General features: G+C 37.3%; 1 protein-coding gene across 19 annotated transcripts in view; it reads left to right on the forward strand.

Moving 5' to 3' along the window:
* PTPRC (protein tyrosine phosphatase receptor type C) overlaps positions 1 to 23,055 on the forward strand; it is a 95,982-nt gene that overhangs the window by 21,775 nt on the left and 51,152 nt on the right. For 5 of the 19 annotated variants that reach the window (XM_049807689.1, XM_049807691.1, XM_049807688.1 and 2 more), the window contains exon 1: positions 4,065 to 4,245. In XM_049807689.1, the coding sequence (XP_049663646.1) occupies positions 4,231 to 4,245 (15 nt within the window). In that variant the 5' untranslated portion in view covers positions 4,065 to 4,230. Of the gene's footprint in view, positions 1 to 3,691; positions 3,798 to 3,822; positions 4,043 to 4,062; positions 4,246 to 21,752; positions 21,835 to 23,055 lie in introns of those variants that run through there. The other 14 variants (XM_049807685.1, XM_049807693.1, XM_049807698.1 and 11 more) reach the window with 7 other exon arrangements.

Here is a 23,055-nt window from a genome sequence, read left to right on the forward strand (position 1 = left end):
CCCCCCTTACATCATCTGTTTCAGAAATCTATTGCAAGGATGGAGTATCTGAATATACAGAATCTAATAGTACGTTTCTTTGAGATTTAATTTCATTCATAGAGTAGAGCCAAATGTTTTTCTCTGGCAACTGTCAATCAAACCCAGTTGTAATGTATTTTAGGTGTTGAAGCTGAATATAGCTTGCATATATTCCCGTAAAATATTAGCTAGTTCTGAAATGCAACTAATTTTACGTTTCTGTTATTCTTTGTGAGTTTGTTTCATTTGTTATTTGCCTTTCCAATTTATTAAAAAAAAAAAAGTTTAGACTATATCTGGGATGGTTAATTTATCTGCAAATATATGGTAGCTTCACATAGAAATATTTTCAAATGGCATAATTAGTGTCATATAACAAAAATTTATGTCATAAACCACTTCATTAGGACAGAATGAATCTAATTATTTTATGATTATAATTTCAATGTATTTTCCTGTAAAATTATGTGAATTGGTTCATAAGATTATTTGCAGCTCATCTGAAGCAAGGACATATTGCTTTACTTCTTTCTCCTTTGAATTTCCTTTCTTTTCTCTATATTTCAAGGGCTGTATTCTTTAAAATTTTGATATGAAGCAGGAGGCATGTATTTGTGATCTTTTTCCAAAGGCTCCAGATATAAATTGAAAGGAAAACTGATTGTTATTGGCATTTCATATTTTCAGACTTTGATTGCAGTTGTGATATAATTGCCCTTTAAGCGGGTGTTTAAATGCACAGAATATGGAGACATTTATGGTAATTTAACAAATCTACTGTATTGCATGATAGGTGAATCAGACAATGAAAGATTTGCTTCTTACATTGTTTGTTTGGGGTATTTTGGCTCTTTTCATAAATCACAAAAGAGAGACACTTCCAAAGAGATGGGTAACTTAAACATCTACATATTTTTTAATTTCATTTTAGAAATCCTTAATCATACAAATTGATGGTTCTGGCTTTGATTCTTTCCAGTGCAGGGGAAGTATACTGCTGTAGTTTCATACTGACGTAATCATTTGGCTGATTAAAAATTAAGGTTGTGTCCTGAGAAAGGATTTATTTTAATAGCCCATTACTCAATCTGCAAGTAGAGTAAAATAATCCCCTCCCAATCCCCCAAAAGTGGGGTTTTGGGTTTATCCTTGAGAAGACGATTGCGGTTTATGTTTGGGAAAAGACTTCATGTGTTCTAATAGTCTTAAACATATTTGTGATTAATTCTGTGTAAGACATGAATAGGAGATAACATATGGGGTGTAAATACATTGGTGTAGCCATAATATATTAATTTATAGAAAGCTGCAGAATGAACCACTGTGATATGGAGCTTAATATAAGACAATAAGTATAAAATCCCACTATAGCATCTTCATAGTATTGCTTTCAGCACAAGTCTGAACCACACTAGAACTGAAATTCCCATACTTTGTCGTCTGTTCTCTGGTTTGCTCACAATCCAGTGATCTTAGCTAGCAAAACCAAGCAACCTCTCCTTGACAAAAGGGTGAAACAGAAGAGTTTATACCCTGGCCATCAGTCAGCCCTACGCATCTTCTTCTCTTTCTTTTTCTGGAACAACTGCTTTTATGGACCATGTTTTCCACTCAGCAAGTCTACAACAACCATTTCCTGACCTTCCCTGTGGCTGAGAGGAACTAAACTGCCCCCTTTATTAATCAGTAGAGCTCAGATTGCTCTGTCAGTTCTGAAGTCCTCCAATTACACACAGCTTTATATCCCTTGACATTTAGGTTTTTCTAATGAAAATGCTAGCAGAGTATACATATTGATTCCCTTTGGCTGATTCTATGTTTTTTGCTTAAATCTGAACTTTTGTTTTTTGTAACTTCCAGCTTTGTATATTTAGTTGATAATTACCTGCTTTCAAAGGCTTATTATGAGGGGAGAAATCTTGAGTTTGCTTTTTTGACACACTTCCTTCCTCCTTCTCTTCTTCTTAGGCCAGGTCTGCAGTTGTTTTGAGAACTTAGTGACTAAAATGCACTTGGCATCTGTCAGTAAAAATATCGGCTTCTTAAATAGAGTCTTGAAAAGCCAGTGTTTTAGTACCATGATATTCTTTATTTCTTTCCCAGTTGTCCATATAGACAAATGTCAAGTAGACAGACTACTGAGATTTGTATTTCAAATGCACTGCAAGCAGATGGAATATTAAAACATCTGAGACTAATCTGAAATCAAAGACAGTATGTAATTTCTGTGAAGGTGTTTGTTCTCTCTCAGTTACAGGGCAGTGGTTCACTGTCAGAAAGTGTGCACTGAAATAATTTACTGACTGAAGGATCTGCTCTCACAAAGAGAGATTTTTCTTCTCATTACTTCACTGAGACTTCTCTGAATCTTCCATGAGGTTCATTTGTAACTTTGGTCAGTAATTTTAACAGTTAATGGTTTATGTTTTCTCAACTGTTAAATGAATGTAATAATATTATACCTGAATTGTATGATGGCTAGAGTGTGTGATGTTATCCCTAAATAATCTATATGATATGTTGCAATATTTAAGTGCTATGGAGGCTGTGTAAATATCACACAGCCAGAAAAGGTCCACTGTGCAGGAATTTGTCTTGGGGGCACAGCTTGAAAAGTTGACTGGAGGTTGCATAAAACTGTTGGGGAAGGTCAGGTAGAAATGGAGCCTGGTTCTTGTTGAGAGACTTTATGTGAAATTCTCCACGGGATATCATGCATTCTCTTAATCAGATGGCACACTTCATCCCTTCTGCTATCCTGGTTTTGTCTAAGATAACAGGGACTAAGATGTTAGTGCTGCAGACAATGTATGGCTATAGTCCAAATTCAATTCGCGACAACTCCAGGATGATGAAGTTGTTATATATCAAAGTTGGAGTCTCTGGAGTGTCAGACTGATATCACTATCAGTTTTCTTCTGAATACATTTACAATATAATTATTGTTACAGCCAGTTTGTACAGAGACATACTGCTTAATGGAAGCTAAGATTTTGGCCTGCGTTATAAGACTTGACTCAAAGTTGGATGTGTAGAAGCTGCGTTTAATCTTAGGAGTTTGATTCACTCATGTAATCTGTGAATTACTATGTGAATTTGTGCAACTTTTTCCTGAGTGATGTTTAGGAAGTCTCCAGAGGACTTATGATATGAAGAATAAGCACAAATGTATTCTCTTCCCTTCTTTATCTGTCTTGTGACAGGATTCTGCTAGTTCTTTTAAAATCTTTGAAACCTCCACTAAAAGAAGGAATCCCAACATCTATTCCCTTTGTAACCTACTATATAATGGGCACTTTTTTATCAACTTGTTGAGTACTATCTCAGTGCATGCAGTGAGGGAAAACGTCTTTGGTGTACCTTGCATCAACACCAGGAAAGGGACAACAATCCTCTGGCACTATCATGGTGAAGAATTGCATTGAGCTATCTAATTAGGAACTGAACATTACAGAAAACAGAATTAGACTGCCTCTATCCATTTGTTGTGTATTACTGTCATACCTAGAACTGCATCCTTGCGGAAGGATTCAGGAATATAACCCATGTTTAAAGGGTTTTAAATTAATCAGCAGTCACTTCACTTGAGGATGCATCTTTTTATGAAGGCCTTGTTGCCAGTATAAGGGTTTTGTTGACTGATGGTTTGCGTTTCTCTTTCTCACAACAGAAATCTCAAGAAGCATCCATAACACAGAAGGGACTCAGTGAACGTATGCAATAGAAAAGTGAATATGAAGAGAAAGAATGACTGTTAAATCCAGTCCTTTTGAAAAGTTAAGTCTTGTAGCTCCTCAGTAGAAAGAAATAGCTGAAAATAATCTACTTCATTTGAATTAAGGAAGCTGAGCATTACTGCAGCAACTTAAGAAAAACCCTCTTGACTTCCTGGAAACTGAAAGAATTTTTTTTTGAAGAAGTAATTGTCTCTGACATCACTAAACTGCATAGTGAGTTTGCGAGTGGTTAGTTTGGGGTAACAGAGGAAGCAACTCCTTCACAGATAAGCAGGCAGTGCAATGTATGTGCCTAGTTATTCTCTTTTTTGGTTCAGGTTTTGCTGAGAAATTATTTTGCAGACAGATAACACTTATTTTGCTTTCCAGAGAGAGACACATGCTGTTTCATAAGGATACGCCTGATTTCCAGAAATAACCATGTTTTTGTGGCTTAAACTCTTAGCATTTGGTGTTGCATTTCTGAGACGGGATGCTTTTGTCAAAGGTAGGTAGCAATTGATATTTCTTTCTCTCATTTTGATACCTGAATGTCCTCTGTAGAAGTAAAACAAATTAAAAGCTTTGCAAAGTGGAGAAATAGCATCTTTGTTCAGAAACTGGAATACGATCGTATGCAGTGGTGTCCGAACTTAAATCGGGAAGATTGACACATAATGTACAAGGCTAAAATGTCTTCCGCATGGTCATACGCGAGAGCTATATGAATCATTTAAAAAAAAATAAAAAAAAATAATTATAGTTGTATTTAAAAAAGAATATGTTTAGATCTCTTATGTGAACCTGTTCAATACAGTCTTTATGTTTGGTTTCATCTCATGATGCAGTACTTTGTTTTCTGTGTTTCAATCCTTAAAGAAAAAAATCTTCCCATCCATTTTAGCCACTCGCCGACCTCAGAATCTGCTTACAGTTCCTCAAATTTTGATTTTTACTGCAGTGGGGTTAGTAAAAAAATCTAAACATTGTAAGTTAATCTCTACAGTTGGGAAATTACTTATTTTATAAAATACATATTATTTATTTATTTTATAAAAACTGCTTGCTAAAGAGCCATCAAAATTTTTAATTGTCTAATTACCCCAGTGCAGGTGAATTTGTTGCTTGACTTTTTAAAATTTTATAAGAGAAAGATAGAGCCCAAGATGTTGATCTTGCAAAATATGCTAGATGTGACAGATAATGTAAGTAGCAAAAAACCCAATTAATTTTGAGGTAATACTTTCTATAAAGACAAAAATGGATCTAAGTTTAAGAAAATATTTTCTTGAAAAGAACATGAAGCATTCTATGTATATGTACCTTTCATCAGTTTAGCTAGTTAATGTAATTTGGAATAGTTGATGGCAGACACAAAAGCTTTTCTCTAATGTTCATCCTAAAAAGTGGCTTGAAACATATTCTGAAATGGCAGCAAATTATATGCAGGGCTGAAACCTCTTTTCACATATATTGAATTTATCTATGCTTCTATCATCATGTCACTATAGTAACTCCAGATTTATACTGATGTAAGCAAGAAATGATCTGCCTTTAGTTGATAACCAGCTAAGAAGAGCATTTGAAGCCTGAGCATTAGTTCTTTTGTCCTTCAAAGTTTCTGAAGAGAGGCAGCACTGAATAAATCTGGTTGGTAGCTGTTGGATATTATAAGAAAACAAATGAAGGCTGTACTGTAGAGGAAAAGAACAAAATCTCTTGCTTTTCCTGTCCCTGTCGTCCCCGTCCCCGTCCCCCCCCTTTTTTTTTTTAAATCTGCTGTCCTACTTTCCATTTTATAAGTCTTTCTGAGACTTCCCACTGCTACCTTTTCTCCAAAAAGGGCAGGTTACTGTCTGCTCTCTCAGCCACCTCCACAGTCAGTCGACGTGTTAGCTAACAGAGAGGGCTGGAACACAGAAAGAGGGGTAGCGTTATTTTATTTCAAGTAATAGTTATTTTCTCTGTCCACACACAGTAGTCTAGCTCAAGCCTGTTCCTTTCTACATACTTTTACTAAACAGAAGAACCTCAAAGAAATTATAAGTTTCAACTCCTCTCTCTCTATTATACAACGCAATTAACAGTCTCACACTGTAGTATCAAGTACTCAATCTCACAGACCTTGTTTTCACCATGTAGTTTGGCACAGAGATTGATTCTCCTGTCAGGATGACAGAACCATTATACTTCATCTTTGCTGTGTAGTTTACTCTGCCTCATAGCTATGGGTGGCTGGGCAGTCTTCTAGGGAGGAGTTTGTTAATGGAGGAGCAACATTTGGAAAAGGTGGTGTATGCTTTGGTTTTATGGCAAGAACAATTTTCAGGTGCTTGTTACTAAGTGTTGGGTGGGTTTGGAGACTTCTTTTGTTATTACTATTATTATTCTCCAAGAGCTTATTGTTCTTAGTGATTTTGATGACCTAGCAGGAGAAATTTTAAGGTTGTTTGACTTCCACCACAAGGAGAGACATCCTATAAAACATCTCTAATTTCCTGCAATCACCAAGCCACTTTTAAGAACATCAAACTACATTCAAACAAACAAGAAAAAGTTAGTAATATCTAGAGCCTGCACAAAGGCCTTTTCACTGTGTAAATCCCCAAATAAAACGCATGTATCCAGCTGGTTATCCTGGTAAGAAATAGAGGAATAATGGTATTTGTGTGTACCTATACATACCAATATATGGTAACAATAAACACCAAACTTGGAGTTCCATCTGTCCGTGTAAACATTTGCACTGCTGAAATATCCCATAAAATTAATCAGGTTTTTTGTGCACTATTTGTTAGTGTTTCTTCTCTACCTACATGGAATACCTAGTTTTTCTAAAACCTTTAGTTGCCAGATGTGTGCTTCTTAAAATCTTTAATGTAAGATTAATAACATAACACTTTCTTAATGTCTAGGCTGACTTCCCAATCAAAATAGTTATGCTAACAAACCTGATACAATACATCAATGCCTGTTTATGCAAAAAACCCCAAACAAAAAACATCTCCCCAAAAACCCAATAATGCCCCCCAACCCCAACCTAGCCCCCCCACCCCCCCAAAAAAAAAAAAAAAAAAACCACAACCAGAAAAAAAGCTTTGCTTCCATTTAGGGAAAAGAAACCCCACCAACAAAAAAGCTTGCAGGACAAGCATTTTTTTTTCCATTAGATCATTAATTCAGGTTCCTCCCCTACCCTCTACAAAAGTATTAGCAATTTGACAGCTTTCAAAAGCCTTCACCCACTTCTGAGCCACTTCCTTTATTTCAGGAAACTAAATAATTGCTTGGTAGTTTTGACTGTGGCTTTTTTATTTTCCAAGTTAAAAGTACCAAGAAGCTTCGGCAGGCACATGGAATCTGAGGCCATGCAGTCTCCGTGCCCAACAGCTGTGGAGGTTTCCACCTGGAAGTGTTACATTTTCTTTGCACAGACATCACTGGCAGTATAGCTCATCCTACGGCTTTGACTTTCTGTGGAAACCTTTTTCACAGATTGGTGTATCCCTCTGGAAAGAGTCTGGCAGATCTAATTTTTAAGCAGTGAAACTTACTAGTATCGCCTCATTTTATGTGTAGGATAAAGAATAAGGGGAATTGCACTGGCAGGAGTATAGTCATTAAGGTAGAAGAAAGTGAAGTGAATGAAGGCTTTAGAGCACCGTCTCTGATGTTTTCCTCTCATGGATGCCCCACTGCAGGTTCTGTTTAGGACTGTACCATACTCTTTTTTTTTTAGTGGTGCACTTAAAGCTTTCTGAAATACATACCCCAGAGTCCTGCACTCAGGGGCCTCTTAATAATTTGAAACAAATTGCCTGCTTTTCACATCTTGCATAGTTCCAATACTTTATTCAAAATCAATTGAGAGAGTTTGTGTATGCACAGAGGCGCAGGCAGTCCTGCTTACTTCCTGGGCTGGCCAGACAAGAGCGACTTCTAAACTGGAAACCATTCATTATGGTGGTGTACCTAAGCCACCAGCAGGACACTTGTTAATTGGAGCACAGCAGCACACCAGCATAGCTATGTGGTTTCTGGACTAGAATTAGCTACTGATTTGGATGAAACATGTAATTTTCTTTACCCGTTCACCTAGACCTGCACAAACATAACGAGCAAATAGCTGGGTTGTTCATGTGGTATGCTGATTGTAACTGCAGATAGGGCAAGAGATACTGGTTCTGGACTAATGGGTCTTTCTTACATAGTATGGAAAAGACATTTGCTAGTCATTCTGTATTCACTCACATCAGTATATTGACATACTGAGAATGTTTTTATCAGTATAGAAATAAAGCTGCAAAACTGCTGTGCAGAGAGCAGTTCTAAAGAAAATCAAGCTCTCGGTGGCATGGTATGTTGGAACCATTTCCTTTAGTTTTAATTTTAATTTGGTGAATTTATGTTTCTATATTTCAGTTCTGAAGAACAAATCAACACTTAGTGGGTTAGACACATTGCATGTATAATGAGATAAGGCAGAAGAAGTGGGGAGAGGAAACAGGACGAAGTGACTTTTCAAGATGTTCCTAAGTATCAGGAATCAAGTTCTGTTTTCCTGACTCCTGTGACCTGTCTGCTGAACTGCCTACCTCTCTGGGAGCATGTGTATGCATTAAAGAAGTAGGCAGTCTCTACACTGAAATTGTGAATGCTTGTATATCGTGCATGAAAATTATCCTGTTTTCTTTTGCTGTGCAGATGCATTGTGGTATATACTGTACCATGCTGGGAGCAAGGAAAGGAGAACAGCAGGCCATGAAAATGTTCTGTCCTCTGTTTACATTCTTGATCTAGTTTTAAGAGTTAATATTCATAAGCATACATCTGGCCCACCAGGAAGGCAGAGCAAATTAACCCACAATGAACTCTCTGCTGTCATGGCTTGACTTCTCGTGGTACTCATTCAACTACCTCCTTTAGAGTTAGCTCAAGTATCTCTGCATTACCCCATGTTTTGCAGCGCAGACTTTACCTGAGTCTTTCCACTGTCATTCCCCTTTGTTTGGGTGGCTGTTCCTCCCATGCTGCCAGCCCCAAGGGTGAGGACCACGGAGGAGCGCAGTATGGGGGTGGCTGCAGAGATGGCACCTGATACAGCAGAGGAACAAGAGGCACTGCAGTGAAGTGTCATGTGCTGGGCAAGGCTTGCTACTTGCTAGCAGGAGTTCAGCTCTTTGTGGCTGTGAGTGAACTCCTTTCAAACCCTAGCAAGAATACAAGCAATATAACAGCTTAGATAGGGCAGAACTGGATGTCCGTGCCTTGCTTCATACAGACATGCCCTTTGAGCTGGCTGCTGGAGCCGTGACTGCCAGCCCTGCCTGGGAGACAGCGATTGTCCCTGAGCCCTGCTGCTTTCTGCATTGTGCAGAGATGTCTGTTGTTCACATTTATTCATCTTTAATTGTATACAACTAGAAATCAAGAAGTTATTTTTTTTCAGGCAAACTTATGAAGTACAGATCATCCAAAACATTTTGTGAGGAATAGTTTACTCTCTTCAAACCTCAGTTTAGGCCCTGAAACACTTCTGTGCAAAAAATGCTAAAAAGTTTTAAAGTGGCAAAATTCTGATTTCCTCCTGTAAATATCAAGATTAAAATAACAGATATGGTTGCAAAAGCAGGGTTTTTTTCCCTGCAACTTTACTATTCTCTCAGACTGTTGTACTGTGTGTCCTGATACGTTTCCAGGCTACCCATACCCTTGCAAACAGATCTTGTTCGCTGGTGTTTCAGTAACTGTTACAGCATTTTATCTATCTCCAGGTTTCTTTCCCTTTCAAGTAAAGCAGTTTGGGGCCTTCAGTGCCAGGATTTTAGAAACTAGCTGTGAGCACTTCAGTGCCAGCTTATATTATCCAGTGTTGTATAGCTAACAGGACCCACTTCTTTTCTTTTATACCACTACTTTGCAGTACTGTTCTTCCAGTTATTCCCTCTGTGTCAGTGCCTCTTCAGCTAGCCTGCTTGCTTAGGTTTCTATTCTCTAGTTTCAAAGACTTCTTTTACAATCTATCTCTTCTTCACTCATAATCCCACCACCCTGCTCAGGGCTCTAGAGGTATCTTTTGTTGTGCATGAAAGACATTTTTTGTTGTTGCAAAAATGTGGACTCCTTGGAGCAATATTTTTAATTGCCTTTTGAAATAAATTCTTTTCCTGACAAAAAGAGAAATAATCAAACTAGCTGTCTAATAGAAAAATAAAGCCATACAATGAAGCTTTCTGTACAACATATAAGCAAATAGTTTGTTAAATGAAGCATATACGTCCTATATGAGCTGAAAGATTTTACGCTCAGGGAAATGTACAATACAGAGCCTCAGCTGAAATGGTACAGAAATATACAGCTAGTAAAGCCTTTCCAGGTAATCATATACATTCCAGAAGCTGTGAATGGAATATTTAAGAGTCCCTGAACTTTTTCTGGATGCCTCTGAGTTAAGACATATGTAGGTGGAAAAAAGGGTAAGAAAAATGGCAGAGCGTAGTCAGGCTTCTAGAATAAGATCTAAGAGACAGAAGTCAGCTGCAGTCTAGGCTGTCTCAGAAACTCATTGTATGAAGTGTTAAGTTGTTTTCATTTCTCCACATCTCAGTTTCACCGTCTGTTAAGTTGAAGGTAGTAACACATACCTTGTTGCAAAATGTAGAGTCATAATTCCTTAAATATACTGAGGGATGCTTATCTCTTGCAACCTGTAAACTACCACAAATTAATCTGAAGAAACTGGTTGTGCATTAGAGTATTTTGAATAGTGTATCTGAGCAAAAAAAAATGAAAAGTATGAAACAAATGTCTTGTGCATAAATTTCTACCTTGTTCTCAGTCCTAAAGCACACGTGCTGTCAATGGGGAGCCAATACTTTTATGCTGAGTAAGAACAAACCATATTGTGCTTAACTTCAGCAAATCTCTAAAACATGATCATGTCAACTGCAGTCTCCATTTTAACCAATGTTGGGTGAAATAACTGAAGCTGGCAATGAGTCCTTGTGAGACACAAGAACAGGATTGCCAGCTTTTTACTTCCAGTGCCTGTGGATGAGACGAGAAGGTGTCCTAAATGGACCATAGCTGCAAAATGCTTCATGTTACAAAGCATCCTCCATGCTTAGGGAGGAGTAAATACAACAGTGAGCCTGTCTGGTAAATTAGGTGTTTTATGAGTCTCAGGGGTAACATTTATAAATGTAAACCAACCATTCTAGAGAAATGCAGGCCAATCTGACTCTGTCAGCATATGATTTAAAATTTTATGCTCGCATAATTGAAGGAAAGATGACCAGTGTTGCTACTGCAGAAGTTTAGTTAATCTTCTTGAGGTAGACCACTGATGTCTAAAATGAATGCAGAATCACATGCATATACACTGTAGAGAAATATTTTGGTTTTAATGAGTTTTGGATAGAGTATCTGGAGGATTTATTTATTCATGTCACTCTTTCTTAGAAGAATTTAAATGATAATGACATATGTATTTTTAAAATTACGTGTAATTTTTTTTTACTTGGTCCCTGATGGCAGTGAGAGATTGTTGCCCTAGGTTTCTTGTAAGCAATATACAAGTTCCCTCATCCCCAAATAATGTGTGTGAATGCATGCCTGTGCCATCCATCTGTGTGTGTGAGTGGAAGTATAACATTTATGATATTTGAGACTGTCCAATAAGTACATGAAAATACTTGGCCTTGTTTGCAGTTTCATTAATGCTACTGTGCTCAGCTGTGCTGCCTCAACAGAACTGAAAGACTTTTCTACATCCTCCACACACCTGCAGTCTAGTGTGTTTGAAGTATGAAATGTGGTTGAGGTTTGAGGGAAAGATATGAAACAGCGGTAAGAAATATGTGTTAGTACATCTTAGTAGCATTTCTGATTTTGCTGTCCCAGTCTGCTAATCAAATGACCTAGAAATAAATGTTTCTGAAAGCTGCCCAATACACTCACTCTCACTATTAGAAAATGGTAGGAATAATGACAGCTTAACCTGGTGTCAACTTACAGTTTAGAAGGTTTACAGTGGAATGGTGCTGAATACAAGGGAGACAGTTAAAGGAAATGAATGTGAGACCTATAGAGTTATTTATCCTAGATATTAATGGATCAAAGTTTTGTAATACTTAAAAGTTTTGTAATACTCAGACATGAAACTTCCATAAAATCCGGTGATGTCTGGCCTCCTGAATTTAGCTCTTTATACTTTTCTGAAGACAGGCCAGTTTGAAGTGGTAAAATAGGAAAATTTTAATATGTAATAAGATAGTATTTGTAGATGCATACAGTTTATGGAAATCTTGCCTACAGATGCCTTTTGAATTAACACAGGATGTATTAAGTTCATTAGAAATCACAGAATAGTTCAGGAATAAAGGTCCCACAAAAATTCCAAGATTTGAGGATCAGATTATTCCAAAAGCTAATAAAAAAGCGACAGCTGCATTTGTGTTCCTGCTGTGATTAATGCCATGCTTAAGGGCTTGCTAATATGCAGTTTGCACCACCCTGAATAAACAGGCAAGTGTTTGGTGAGTAGCTGGTTTAAGTTTTTGTATTAATGTTGGGAGGAGAGCCATTTACAAAGTGGGAGTGATTGTGCTCCAGAGATCTGAACGAGTGTGTCATCATTGCAGAAGCATGCCTTAAATGGCAAGGGAAAGACTGCTTGCAAGCCACAGCTTCTAAAAAACACTTTTCACTGAGCAAGGAAGACATTTTAATAGAGCATGTCAGATATGCCATTTTCAGCTGCTGTTTCTGCAGTTGATGGTCTCTGTTGCTCTCTGATGCTCTCTTATGCTCTCTTCTGAGCAACAGAATTGCTGCTCACCTGTCTCACCTCAGTGTGACGTCAGTGGAAAGGATGAAAAGGCTTTCAAGTGTCTTAAAGAATTTATCTTTGTGGGTTTTTTTACTGCATTTTGTTGAATTTTCTTTGGCTTTATATTAGAACAGGACACTTTTTTTTTAGAACACTTTTTTTTTTTTTTTTTTAAACCTACTGGGGGTCTTCAAACTCAAAGTTCTGCTTTCCTGTTAGCTGCCCTGAGAAAGCTGTTTGGAGGAGACACCCCCAGTTTTGACTGTAAGCTCTAAACCACTTGAGAACTGGTTTTTTCACAGAATAAAATGATCAGATTTTTGGAAGGCCTCCATGTGTTGGTCATTGAGATGGTGTGAAAATTTGGACTGTGCAGCTGCAAGTTAATATTTTCTGAAACTTTTTCTTAAGTTATGAATACTGAACACTTGAAAAGTCAGGAAGAAGCGCTCCTGTGTGTGTGTGACTGTCTGACCTGTGTATACAGTAGGGTTAATTGCCACAGTCATGATCAAATATTCTTGTTGGGCTAGATGCTGTACAAATGTAGGATGAAATATGATCTTGTCCTCAAAGGGTTTATGATCTGATTCTAGACAGCATGGATATTTCTTAAAAAGGAAAGGTATAGAGGCAAGAGGAAAGACAGGTAAAGGAAAAAGTAATAGTAGTGTATGTGCCCAGCCAAAGAGTTTGCATAATCCCCTGTGCTATTTATTTCCTTTTCTGAGAAAGGGACATACACATCTTATTCAAAACAGCATACAACAGAATAAATTACTCCCTGGTTCCAAAATAAACTCTCCTACACAGGTCCATGTATTGCAGGTCTCACATTGTGCTCTTACAACTTCTTTACATGACAACAACAGATGCACGTATTCCTGGAAGATAATTCTTAATGATAAAACTGCTGCAGGTAAAAACTTATGGTGCTCCAAAGCTCCTCTCTTGCTCTATAGAAACAATAAAAAATCAGGTCACAAACAAAGGCACTATATTTATTTGCAATTATTATTTTCTCCAGCTGTTTAATACTTTCATTAACTTATTGAATTATCTCACCAGTGAGTGAAATATGGTAAACAAACAACAGAATATGTAGATGATGTGTTTCAAACACACACACACACATTCACTCTCTTGTGTGGGAGTGCATATAATCATATAATCTCACCCCTCTGATTCACAATCCTTGTAGCAGATACTCTGTATGCAGGAGATGAGGAAACGTGAACAGCATCTGTATATGAAAGAGAGGGACCACATACAGTTCAGTTCAGAAAATTTGTATGTTGCGTTCAGCATTCTCATATCTAAGTGTTCAAAAATAGTAATAACAATAATAAATTAATTTTGACCTGTAATTAACCTAATAGATTTAGACTGGAAAATAGAAATCACACTATAACTCTTTTCTCTTGAAAAAAACAATGAGAAAAAAAATACAGAACTTATCTTCAGGGTTGCAGAGGATGATGTCATGTTTCCTGAATATCAGGTGGTGAACTCTGTTGACACAAGCTCTGGGAATTGCCTGCAATTAATTCCAGTGTGACCTGGATCCATATTACAGTATAGAATATTTTTTTAAAATATTTATTGAACTCTACAGAGGTGGTTTTTTTTTTAATGGAATTGGTTGTGATTAATTTGCTGAGTTGGATTTCAGGGTCATAAGGACTTTTGGGTTCTAGATGGCTGCAAGTTTGAGTGAAAAGGTTTTGTTGTGAAAAGCTAAGGATTTGGAATGGCTGTGTTTGCTATTACAGTAGATGATTATAAGATAGAGCTGTGAGTAGAGTCTTGAATGAATGTGTAATAACTGTTTAATAATATTGTCTTTCTGTAAAATCTGAGCTCTCTCTGTTATGTCAGCTTGTCCTTGTAGCAATGAGCAACCATAGGTAGCAGGAAACAGGTATGTAACCCTACATCATTTTTAAAAAATCACTTCAGAACTTTTTGGTAGTCTTTGAAAAGCACTGCAATGATTGGTACAGTGATAAATTGTCTAATTTATGGCTGATGTCAGATCTTTACAGTGTTAGTGGATGCAATTGGTGTCTTTTCAGTGAAATTTTCTGTAGTTATAAGAATTAACATTCAGAAAGAAGTTCTGAAGAGATGTGAAGGGGAGAGATGAGGGGAGATCAATGCTGTGGGACAAGGAGTGATGGTACAGCTACTGCTACTCCAAAGCATCAAAGGAAGGATGATGAAACTGGTTTAAGAGAGTTCATTCTCTGTGTAGAGAATGAAAATTTATTCAGTGTATTATTATGTCTATGTTGCTCAATGTATAGTTCAGGCCGTATTTATGGAATTACTATTCAAAACTTTCTGCAGCTAGAAATATTAGGTTTTTTTCTTAAGCTTTTTGATGATGGTGCTCATCTTGTGTAGCTAAGTGGTACACACATATGGATTTTCATATTTGTGATGAAAAAATGATGCAAAGAGAAAAGCATTCTATTGATTCAGAAAGGTTAACCTGAGACGAGCACCATACTCTTTAAAGCACCCATTACTTCAGTTAATTCGCAGTTTTGAAAGGTCACCACTTCTGCGAATCTGATTAGTATAATTAAGATAAGAACCTGTTAAATGCAGACTAATTATTAATGACTGCTGTATGGAAAATTTAGTATAAGTAGATTTTGTAGCATCATACAAGAATTCTGTGACAAAAGATGGAATATAATCTGATTACCTAAACCAGCATTTTACTACATAGCTGCGAGATGGTTTTTTGTTTTTTGTGGTCACTTGCCTCACTAACTCCATGGCTCATGCACAGAATTAGCTCTGCAGGCAAAAAGTATCTTCACTGCATGCACTGGAGCATTTCTGTGCTGCACCAAAACAGCAGTCTGCGATCACAGAATGAAAGATCTCGGTGAATGTTTCTAAGTGTCAGGAAAGGAAAAGAACTAGGGCTTTGCATTGACGATACTAATTGACATCTGCAAACTCCTGAACCTTTGCTCCCCAGACAATGTCTTTTGGATCATCTTATGAGTGTATGATTTTATTATAAAATAGTAATTGTACATTGTGAAAGTCATATGTATCTGCGACTTTCCAGGGTGTAATTCTGTGCTGAAGTTCTGGCAATGTTGTAAATGAAGCAAATTAAGCTTTTTCATAGCTAGTCTTCCAATATTTGGAACAGAATTGAAGAACTCATACAGAAATTCTGGTTTGTTGTGTGTTGATGTGGGGGATTTTTTTGTTTGTTTGTTTGGGGTTTGGGTTTTGTTTTGCTCTGTTTTGTTTTGTTAAAACACCTGGTGAGGTCTAGTTAAACATTCAGTTCTTTGCAGTAGTGTAGTGCCAAACCTGCCATATTCCTGCACCTCTTGACCAGGGGCAACACATTGGTAGCTGTCTTTCCTACATATTTCTGAGGACTACAGTTGTTTCTATTGTATTTATGACCATGGAAGTGACTTGTATCATATTAGTGTTATCATTACTTTTGTATTGTTTTCAATTATTTGATATAAAAATGGACATTGCATTTGTTGATATTTATTCGACAAAGGGCTTTAAATGTTGTTTTATGAGGCATTCCTGCTTCTTGCAAAAAGTGAAATGTTTTAAGGTAGATGCCACATTTAAAGTAGATCACATGAATATTGGTAATGTTTATACCAATCTCCACTAGATCTGTGTGATGTCAGGAAATGCGGAATTACAATTTTCAAGATGTGTTAAGTTTCAGTTTGGATGAAGGGCAGTATAATTCCCATTTAATGGAGCATAGAACAGAAATGGAAGTAGGGGAAAGAGCCTACTGAAAAACCATCACATTGTATCTGTTTTGAGCTGTAGCCTTTATTTTTGTATCCTTAATCAGCACCAATACTTGCAAAGTGGATGTTGGTAGGAAATTTAAGTGCAAAATATTGTATAGAAACATTTGATATGTTTGCTCAAGAGATGTTTGAGGAGGAAAAAGAAAACTAATTTGTTGACTATTTCAAGTCTTTCGAAGTTAAGATGTCAAGCAAATTTTGTGTAACTGCTGTAATGCCAAGATAAGAATTAAGTAATAAATTAAAATATTTTGATCTCTGTTGGTCACATTAGAATCCCTGCAGCACAAAGTGATTTCAGTCAAGTTTCTTTGTATTGTTGCTGGAGAAGCTGACATTTTGTTGTTGTTGTTGGTGGTGGTGGTGGTGGTATAGTGGATTTCTTGAGGATCACTTAGGCTCCTAAATGCCTTTTATGTTTTGGAAATTTTGCCCTTTGCAATGGCTTACAATGAATGTGCTGACATATTGATAACTTGTAGTAGTAACTGCAGTCCTGATGCTAAAACAAACATCATGGTTTTTTTCCAGTAAATCAGGGGATTTCTTTCCTGTGTAAGGAGTAAAAAAGTACTGAAGGCACGATCACCATTTTACATGTTAGTCTAAAGAGGATGAACACTTAATGGCTTGTCTCCAGCATTTCTTCAGCGGTAGCATGAAGAAGGCCTTTTTTTTCTTCTTCTTTTTTTTTTTTTTTTTTTTAAACATAGCACTTTGTGTCCTCTGCTCCCTAATTGACCTCATACTTTCTGATAGCCACCAGAACTAGTGCAGCGTTTGACTCTGCTGACTAGTTAGCCACTACGGACTGATTTGCTACTTGGTCCCTTGTCTCCTGTCACTGGCTCCAACGCCAGGGAAGAGGTGGACTGGGGGCCCACAGTGGAAGAAGCTGTGGAATATGATAAGATTGTAATTCTGAGCACACTTGTAGTCATGGAAATAATGTCCTTCATTTTCTTAGTGACTATATCTGATTCATTTTGAGGGAGAAGCACTAACACTCTTGAACTGATTCATCGAGATAGGTAGCATCTTTGTCTCTAGATGAGTATGGAAAATTACCTGACCTTTGATGGATATTTTGATAAAAGCATACACACAGGCCTAGTCTGAGTTTCCAGGAAGTGTAGGCAGAATACTAGCATTCTTCCACTTATAACAAAGATTAAAGGCAATTCTTAAAGGGGAGGTGGGAGGAATTCTTGCTCAGAGAAGTCGCTGAAAATGTCTCTCTTCTCTAGAGAGTAAGCATATTGTGCAGAATGAATGGAGAGGGGAAGAAGCAATGTCTAATGAAGAAAAATACATTCTTTTTCCAGTCAGGAAGGCATTTCATTCATATCTTAATAATGGTTAGAGCTGCAGTACTGAAATGATTATAGTGTCCCTTCAGAAAATTGTTACCTGGAGAAGCTTTCAAACTATGTTTGTGAAAGTTTTGCCTGAGAAAAAATAGCTTGTCTTTAAAATAAATGTTACTAAGATTTTACTAATTTTACTTATTTAAATCTGTGCCTTTAAGAAAGCAAATTGTCATTCACTAGTTTAAATTGGAGCCAACTTCAGTGGGATTCTTCATAGTGAAAGTAAAATACATCACTATCAGGCTAGACACACAAGGCTTGAACCATTAGCCACCATATAGCCACTATTCAGGATTCCCAAACCATTAATGGGATGACAGTTCTTTACAGTGTGTGGTTTTATGTATGTAAGTAGACATGTATGTAAGAAGAAACCCTTCCTAAATGCCGAAGGGTTTAGAATAGATTTCTGCATTCGGGAATGTACCCGAACCTGGATTATTTCATACACATATAAGTGGTTTTGAGTGAAACATAATGTCATTGACTGTCATTTTTATCTTCTAGGTGAGACAAAGAAATGTAATTTCCTTTAAAAACCATGGAATGTTTTTCTTTACAATGTTACCTTGCAAAATACTTGTGTCATTAGATGGAAAAGTATGTATTTGCAGAAATCAGACCACGTATTAGTTTTAGTAAGTGCTGCTAAACATCAGTTATTAAAGGAAATGCAAAAGAAAAGAGCCTTGGGACACCTGTTCATTATAGCAAATTATCACCTTGTAGAGCTGATATAAAATATTTCTGCTTTATAAATGGACTTCAATGCACCTTCATACATATCTTGCTGTTACACGTAGCTCAAAACACTTTAGCAAAGAAAAGTCATTATTCCCAGCTTAAATGGAACCAGATCCAGAGAGCTGATTTCTAAAAGGCCACCTGGAAAGTTGTTGGACAGAAAGAAATACTCTGGAACTTTTGCTAAGTAAGAAGCAAAAAAAGGAGGGGAAATGAAGACACAAGAAGGAGCATTTTTTAATTAAAACTTTTGTTTGTTTGTGACTGTTATTTTGTAAAGGAAGTCACATATTTTGTAGCAAACTCAAGCAAAAAGTCATATTGAACAATGCAAAACAAGAGGAGAGTGTAACATTGATTATTGTGCAAAATAAACGATTCATTTAATGAATCCTGTCAGTCAATTGGCAAAGTAGTAGGAGGCCCGTATATCACCTCAGCTAGTTGCAGAAATCCTGGGTTAACCTTCTGCATAAAGTACTTGTCACCCTAGCAAAGGGTGGACATGAGAACTTAATCTGATATTCAGCAAAGACTAGTGGAGGAAGACATGAGGGTATTAATCCTTCTTCCTGGGAGAGATTGCTGTCAGCTTCAAAAGAAAATTTCTTCCTACTTCCAGGCAGGGGTATCAAACTGAAGCACAGATAGAAGGGTTGCTTGGACAATTGGGTGAGATCAAAGGGTGACACCTTTCAGTTGTTCTAGAGCATGAGCAAGAGTAAATCAGGAGCAGGGAAATAACAATAATGTGCCAGTAATTTTTCAGCAGGGGTCAGTACATTTAGCAGCTGCATTTAATTTTATGATCTGGAATTATTGTGGTACTGCAGGAGGCAAATGCAAATGAGAATTAACATGATCAGGGCTACCACAATAGGTCTTAGTGAGGCAGATTTCTATAAAAGTTACCACCTACTCTCCTTGTAAAAGAAATCCAAACCCAAAATCCAAACCCAAAGTCAAAACAGTTCAGCTGTGCTGGTGATGCAGACTCCTAATCTATGTCTTCGGTCAGAGTGACACATCTCTTTGAGTCCTGTTTCAATCTGTGCACATATAATAGCATTTTCACTGGAGGTGGAAGGTGTTGCAGAGTGCATGTGGTTGCAGTGTTGGTGCAGTCATAGAGGCAGATGAGAAGTCTCACTACAGGAAATGTGATCGTTAGGGAAATGATCTGTCACGAAATTCATTGTAATGCCACGTTTCAGAACAAAAAGTGCTTCAAAGCTTTTAGCTCAAAAACAAACTCAAAACCAAATCCCTATGAGTTCTTCTCATACTGAGACAGGAGGTTTCACTCATAATGAAGAACACTGAGAATGACTGACAGTGTGTGATGCTGAGTATTTGAAGTGTTGGATGTTGGTTTCTTGTCCACAGATTCCATCTAGAAGGTTCATAATGCAGTTGCTGAAGAAGAAACCAGTTCGATTGCAAATAGATCCTAGCTTGGTCTCTCTGCTCATTATCTTTATGGTACACTTGCTTTTCATATGCCTACTGTTGTTATCCAAAATGCTTTCTGAATTTCAGTTCTCTGATGACTCTTTGCTAAAAATAATTAGACTTAATATTATTTAAGTGTCCTGTGTTTACAATCTTACTGGTGCATGTTTTTAATATTGCTTTTGACATCATACAGTACAGACTCTCCAGATCTGGGGGGGGGATTTAAAGTATTCTCTGGAGATGCAAGGGTTGTTCACCTGCAAAACCTAATTCCTGCCACTTTCTTGGCTTACAAAGCCAGAGGCATTTCAAGGACTCTTCCAGGTCCATTGCACTAGCTTTGTGCTGTCAGCAGACTAATAATTAATCAGAATGAACTTTCTGTATTTCCTTATATAAATATATCTTTAATCCAGGGTAGGAACTCTTATTTTCATTGGCACCTATGATCTGTCTATCAGAGCAACTGTATTGAAATCAATCAATTTTTTGCTATTCTCTAATTCTTGTAATTCTGTTAAGTAGACAGAATTATTTGTTAAGGATGTTTTTATTTAAATTAAAGAAAATGTGTGTATTGATAGGAATCTTTTTCCAAAGCTTAGTAAGGCAAGCTATGAAATAATAAAAAAAAATCCTTAAAAAATTATAATGTAGATAAGAAATATGATGTGAAATGCCCAGGTGTAAACATCTTTGACTGAATCTCTTCTGCAGGTAATAATAGGCTCTAAGCTGCCCCTTGCAGCCTTGGCCCTCTGACTGTCCAGGGGGACATCCTGACACATTTTGCTGCTCCCTTCCCTCCTACAGATTTAGGCTTCCTTCATGTAGCAACGAGAGTATGGCAGATAGAGGTACTTCCCCTTTGGTGTTCTGGTATGCTTGATCTGGACCTGTAATCTTGGAAGTGTTTTCAGGTTTGTTGGTATAATTGATATAATATATTGATACATTAAGGATGAAACCTGAGGCCACTTGGATGCCTCTTATTATACTGTGTCCAAACCTGTTAAGCAATGTATAATTTTTTTGAGTGATTGCATTGATCTCATTGCAGTGAGTCACCACTTTTTATCTAAATATGGACTTACTTTAATGTCATGTTGTAATGGACGTTTTTTTATGGAGAATATATTATACTTTAAGAAAAGCACAAGTAACAATATTCAGATGTGGTTATTTGTTTTACCTCTGTCAATTTTAAAGCTGGTCTGAAAAATCCTTCTCCATTTCATTCCCAGTGCTTTGGAAGTGCAGAGTAATTGAGTTTGTATTCTTTTCTGTGAGGCCAAGGCACACATTCTTGACTCTCACTGCAAATACCACTAAGTTAGACTGGAAAAGGGGCATACAAAGAAACAAAGTTAATGCACGCAGTTGTGTCAAGCTGCCAGTATACCTAACCAAAGTACTCCTTGCACAGTTTAAGGCCTTTGTAGAGATTTACCACGAAAAGCTTTTGTCTTATAACTAGGTATTTGGAGTTAGTGTTATATAAATCTATGCCCACTTGGTATTAGAAAGTGAGAGATGTGTCCTGGTTTCAGCTGGGATAGAGTTAATTGTCTTCCTTGTAGCTGGTATAGTGCTATGTTTTTGAGTTGAGTATGAGCGTAATGTTGATAACACACTGATGTTTTCAGTTGTTGCTAAGTAGTGTTTAGTCTAAAGTCAAGGATTCAGCTTCTCATGCCCAGTCAGCAAGAAGGCTGGAGGGGCACAAGAATTTGGGAGGGGACACAGCCAGGGCAGCTGACCCAAAGTGGCCAACAGGGTATTCCATACCATGGGACGTCACATCTAGCGTATGAACTGGGGGGAGTGGGGGCGGGGAATCGCCGCTGGGGGACTAACGGGGTGTCGATCGGCAGGTGGTGAGCAATTGCCCTGTGCATTATTTGTATATTCCAATCCTTTCATTATTGCTGTTGTAATTTTATTAGTGTTATCATTATCATCATTAGTTTCTTGCTTTCTGCTCTATTAAACTGTTCTTATCTCAACCCATGAGTTTTACTTCTTTTCCCGATTTTCTCCCCCACCCCACAGGGTGGGGAAGGAAGTGAGTGAGTGGATGCGTGGTGCTTAGTTGCTAGCTGGGGTTGAACCATGACAAGATGTGAGGATGTTACATAAATGTAATGTCTTGTCTTGCAAATAAATATGCTATCTTCTAAGTATAATTTAAACAGAGTAAAAATTACATCTCCTCTAAAATCCCCAGTGCTATTTCTGCAGAATATGAGCACTAATGTTCTCTGGGACAACTGTTGTTTTAAAGTTAGCTCCAGGAGAAAGCATTTTAGAATGAACAGAAAGAAAACATACCCCCCCTGCCCTGAAATCCTAGAACCTGCAAGGAAATTATGTTAACACACTGTGCAAATGTGTGTGCCTGAGCCTAAGTGGAGAGGGAGCAGTAAAGCCAGAGGAAAAAATAAAAGCTGGGTTGAGTGTTTGTTTAGGTACTATAGGTGTTCTTCTGAAGCTGGAAATCCATCTGAAGTGATGCCAACTAAAGATAATACCAAATGCTGTAGGTAAAATTCAAAGTAATTATTACCAAAATGAAGAAGAAATTAATTCAGGAAATAACATAAACCATAATAAATTAACAAATTATTCCAATGTATGAGAAAAGCTGTGAAAAACTCAGTGGGTCTGTTAGATTGTTAAAAAGTAATAGGAGCAAGCAAACAGAAGACTAAAGCTGCCTTTTGACAAAGTTTCATGCAGTCGGCCCTAGTGAGATTCCTGTTCCTGCTTGAAAGTATAAGGCAATGTTAGAAACCAGAGTTGACTACAATCCATTAGTGGTGTGGAAAAGGGGACACAGTAGTGTAATAGCACAGGGTGTTTGCTTCTGTGAGCAGTGGGGAAGAGAAGAAACGTGACCCGTTCCTTTTTTTTGTTGTTGTTTTTTGATGCTAGATTTTGTTTTAGGAAAGAACTCTGCATAAAGCTTGTGAATGTTGTCTTTAGGAAGTGAGCTTCAGAGCTGAATGATGTGGGGTTTACCCAAAATGTCTTGAAGGACTTATGAATATGAACATACAGTAAAAATAAAAAACAACTCCCTAAGCATCAGTTGCTAT

Source organism: Accipiter gentilis, chromosome 8 (assembly GCF_929443795.1).
Source record: "Accipiter gentilis chromosome 8, bAccGen1.1, whole genome shotgun sequence".
In the NCBI taxonomy this organism is placed as follows: domain Eukaryota; kingdom Metazoa; phylum Chordata; class Aves; order Accipitriformes; family Accipitridae; genus Astur; species Astur gentilis.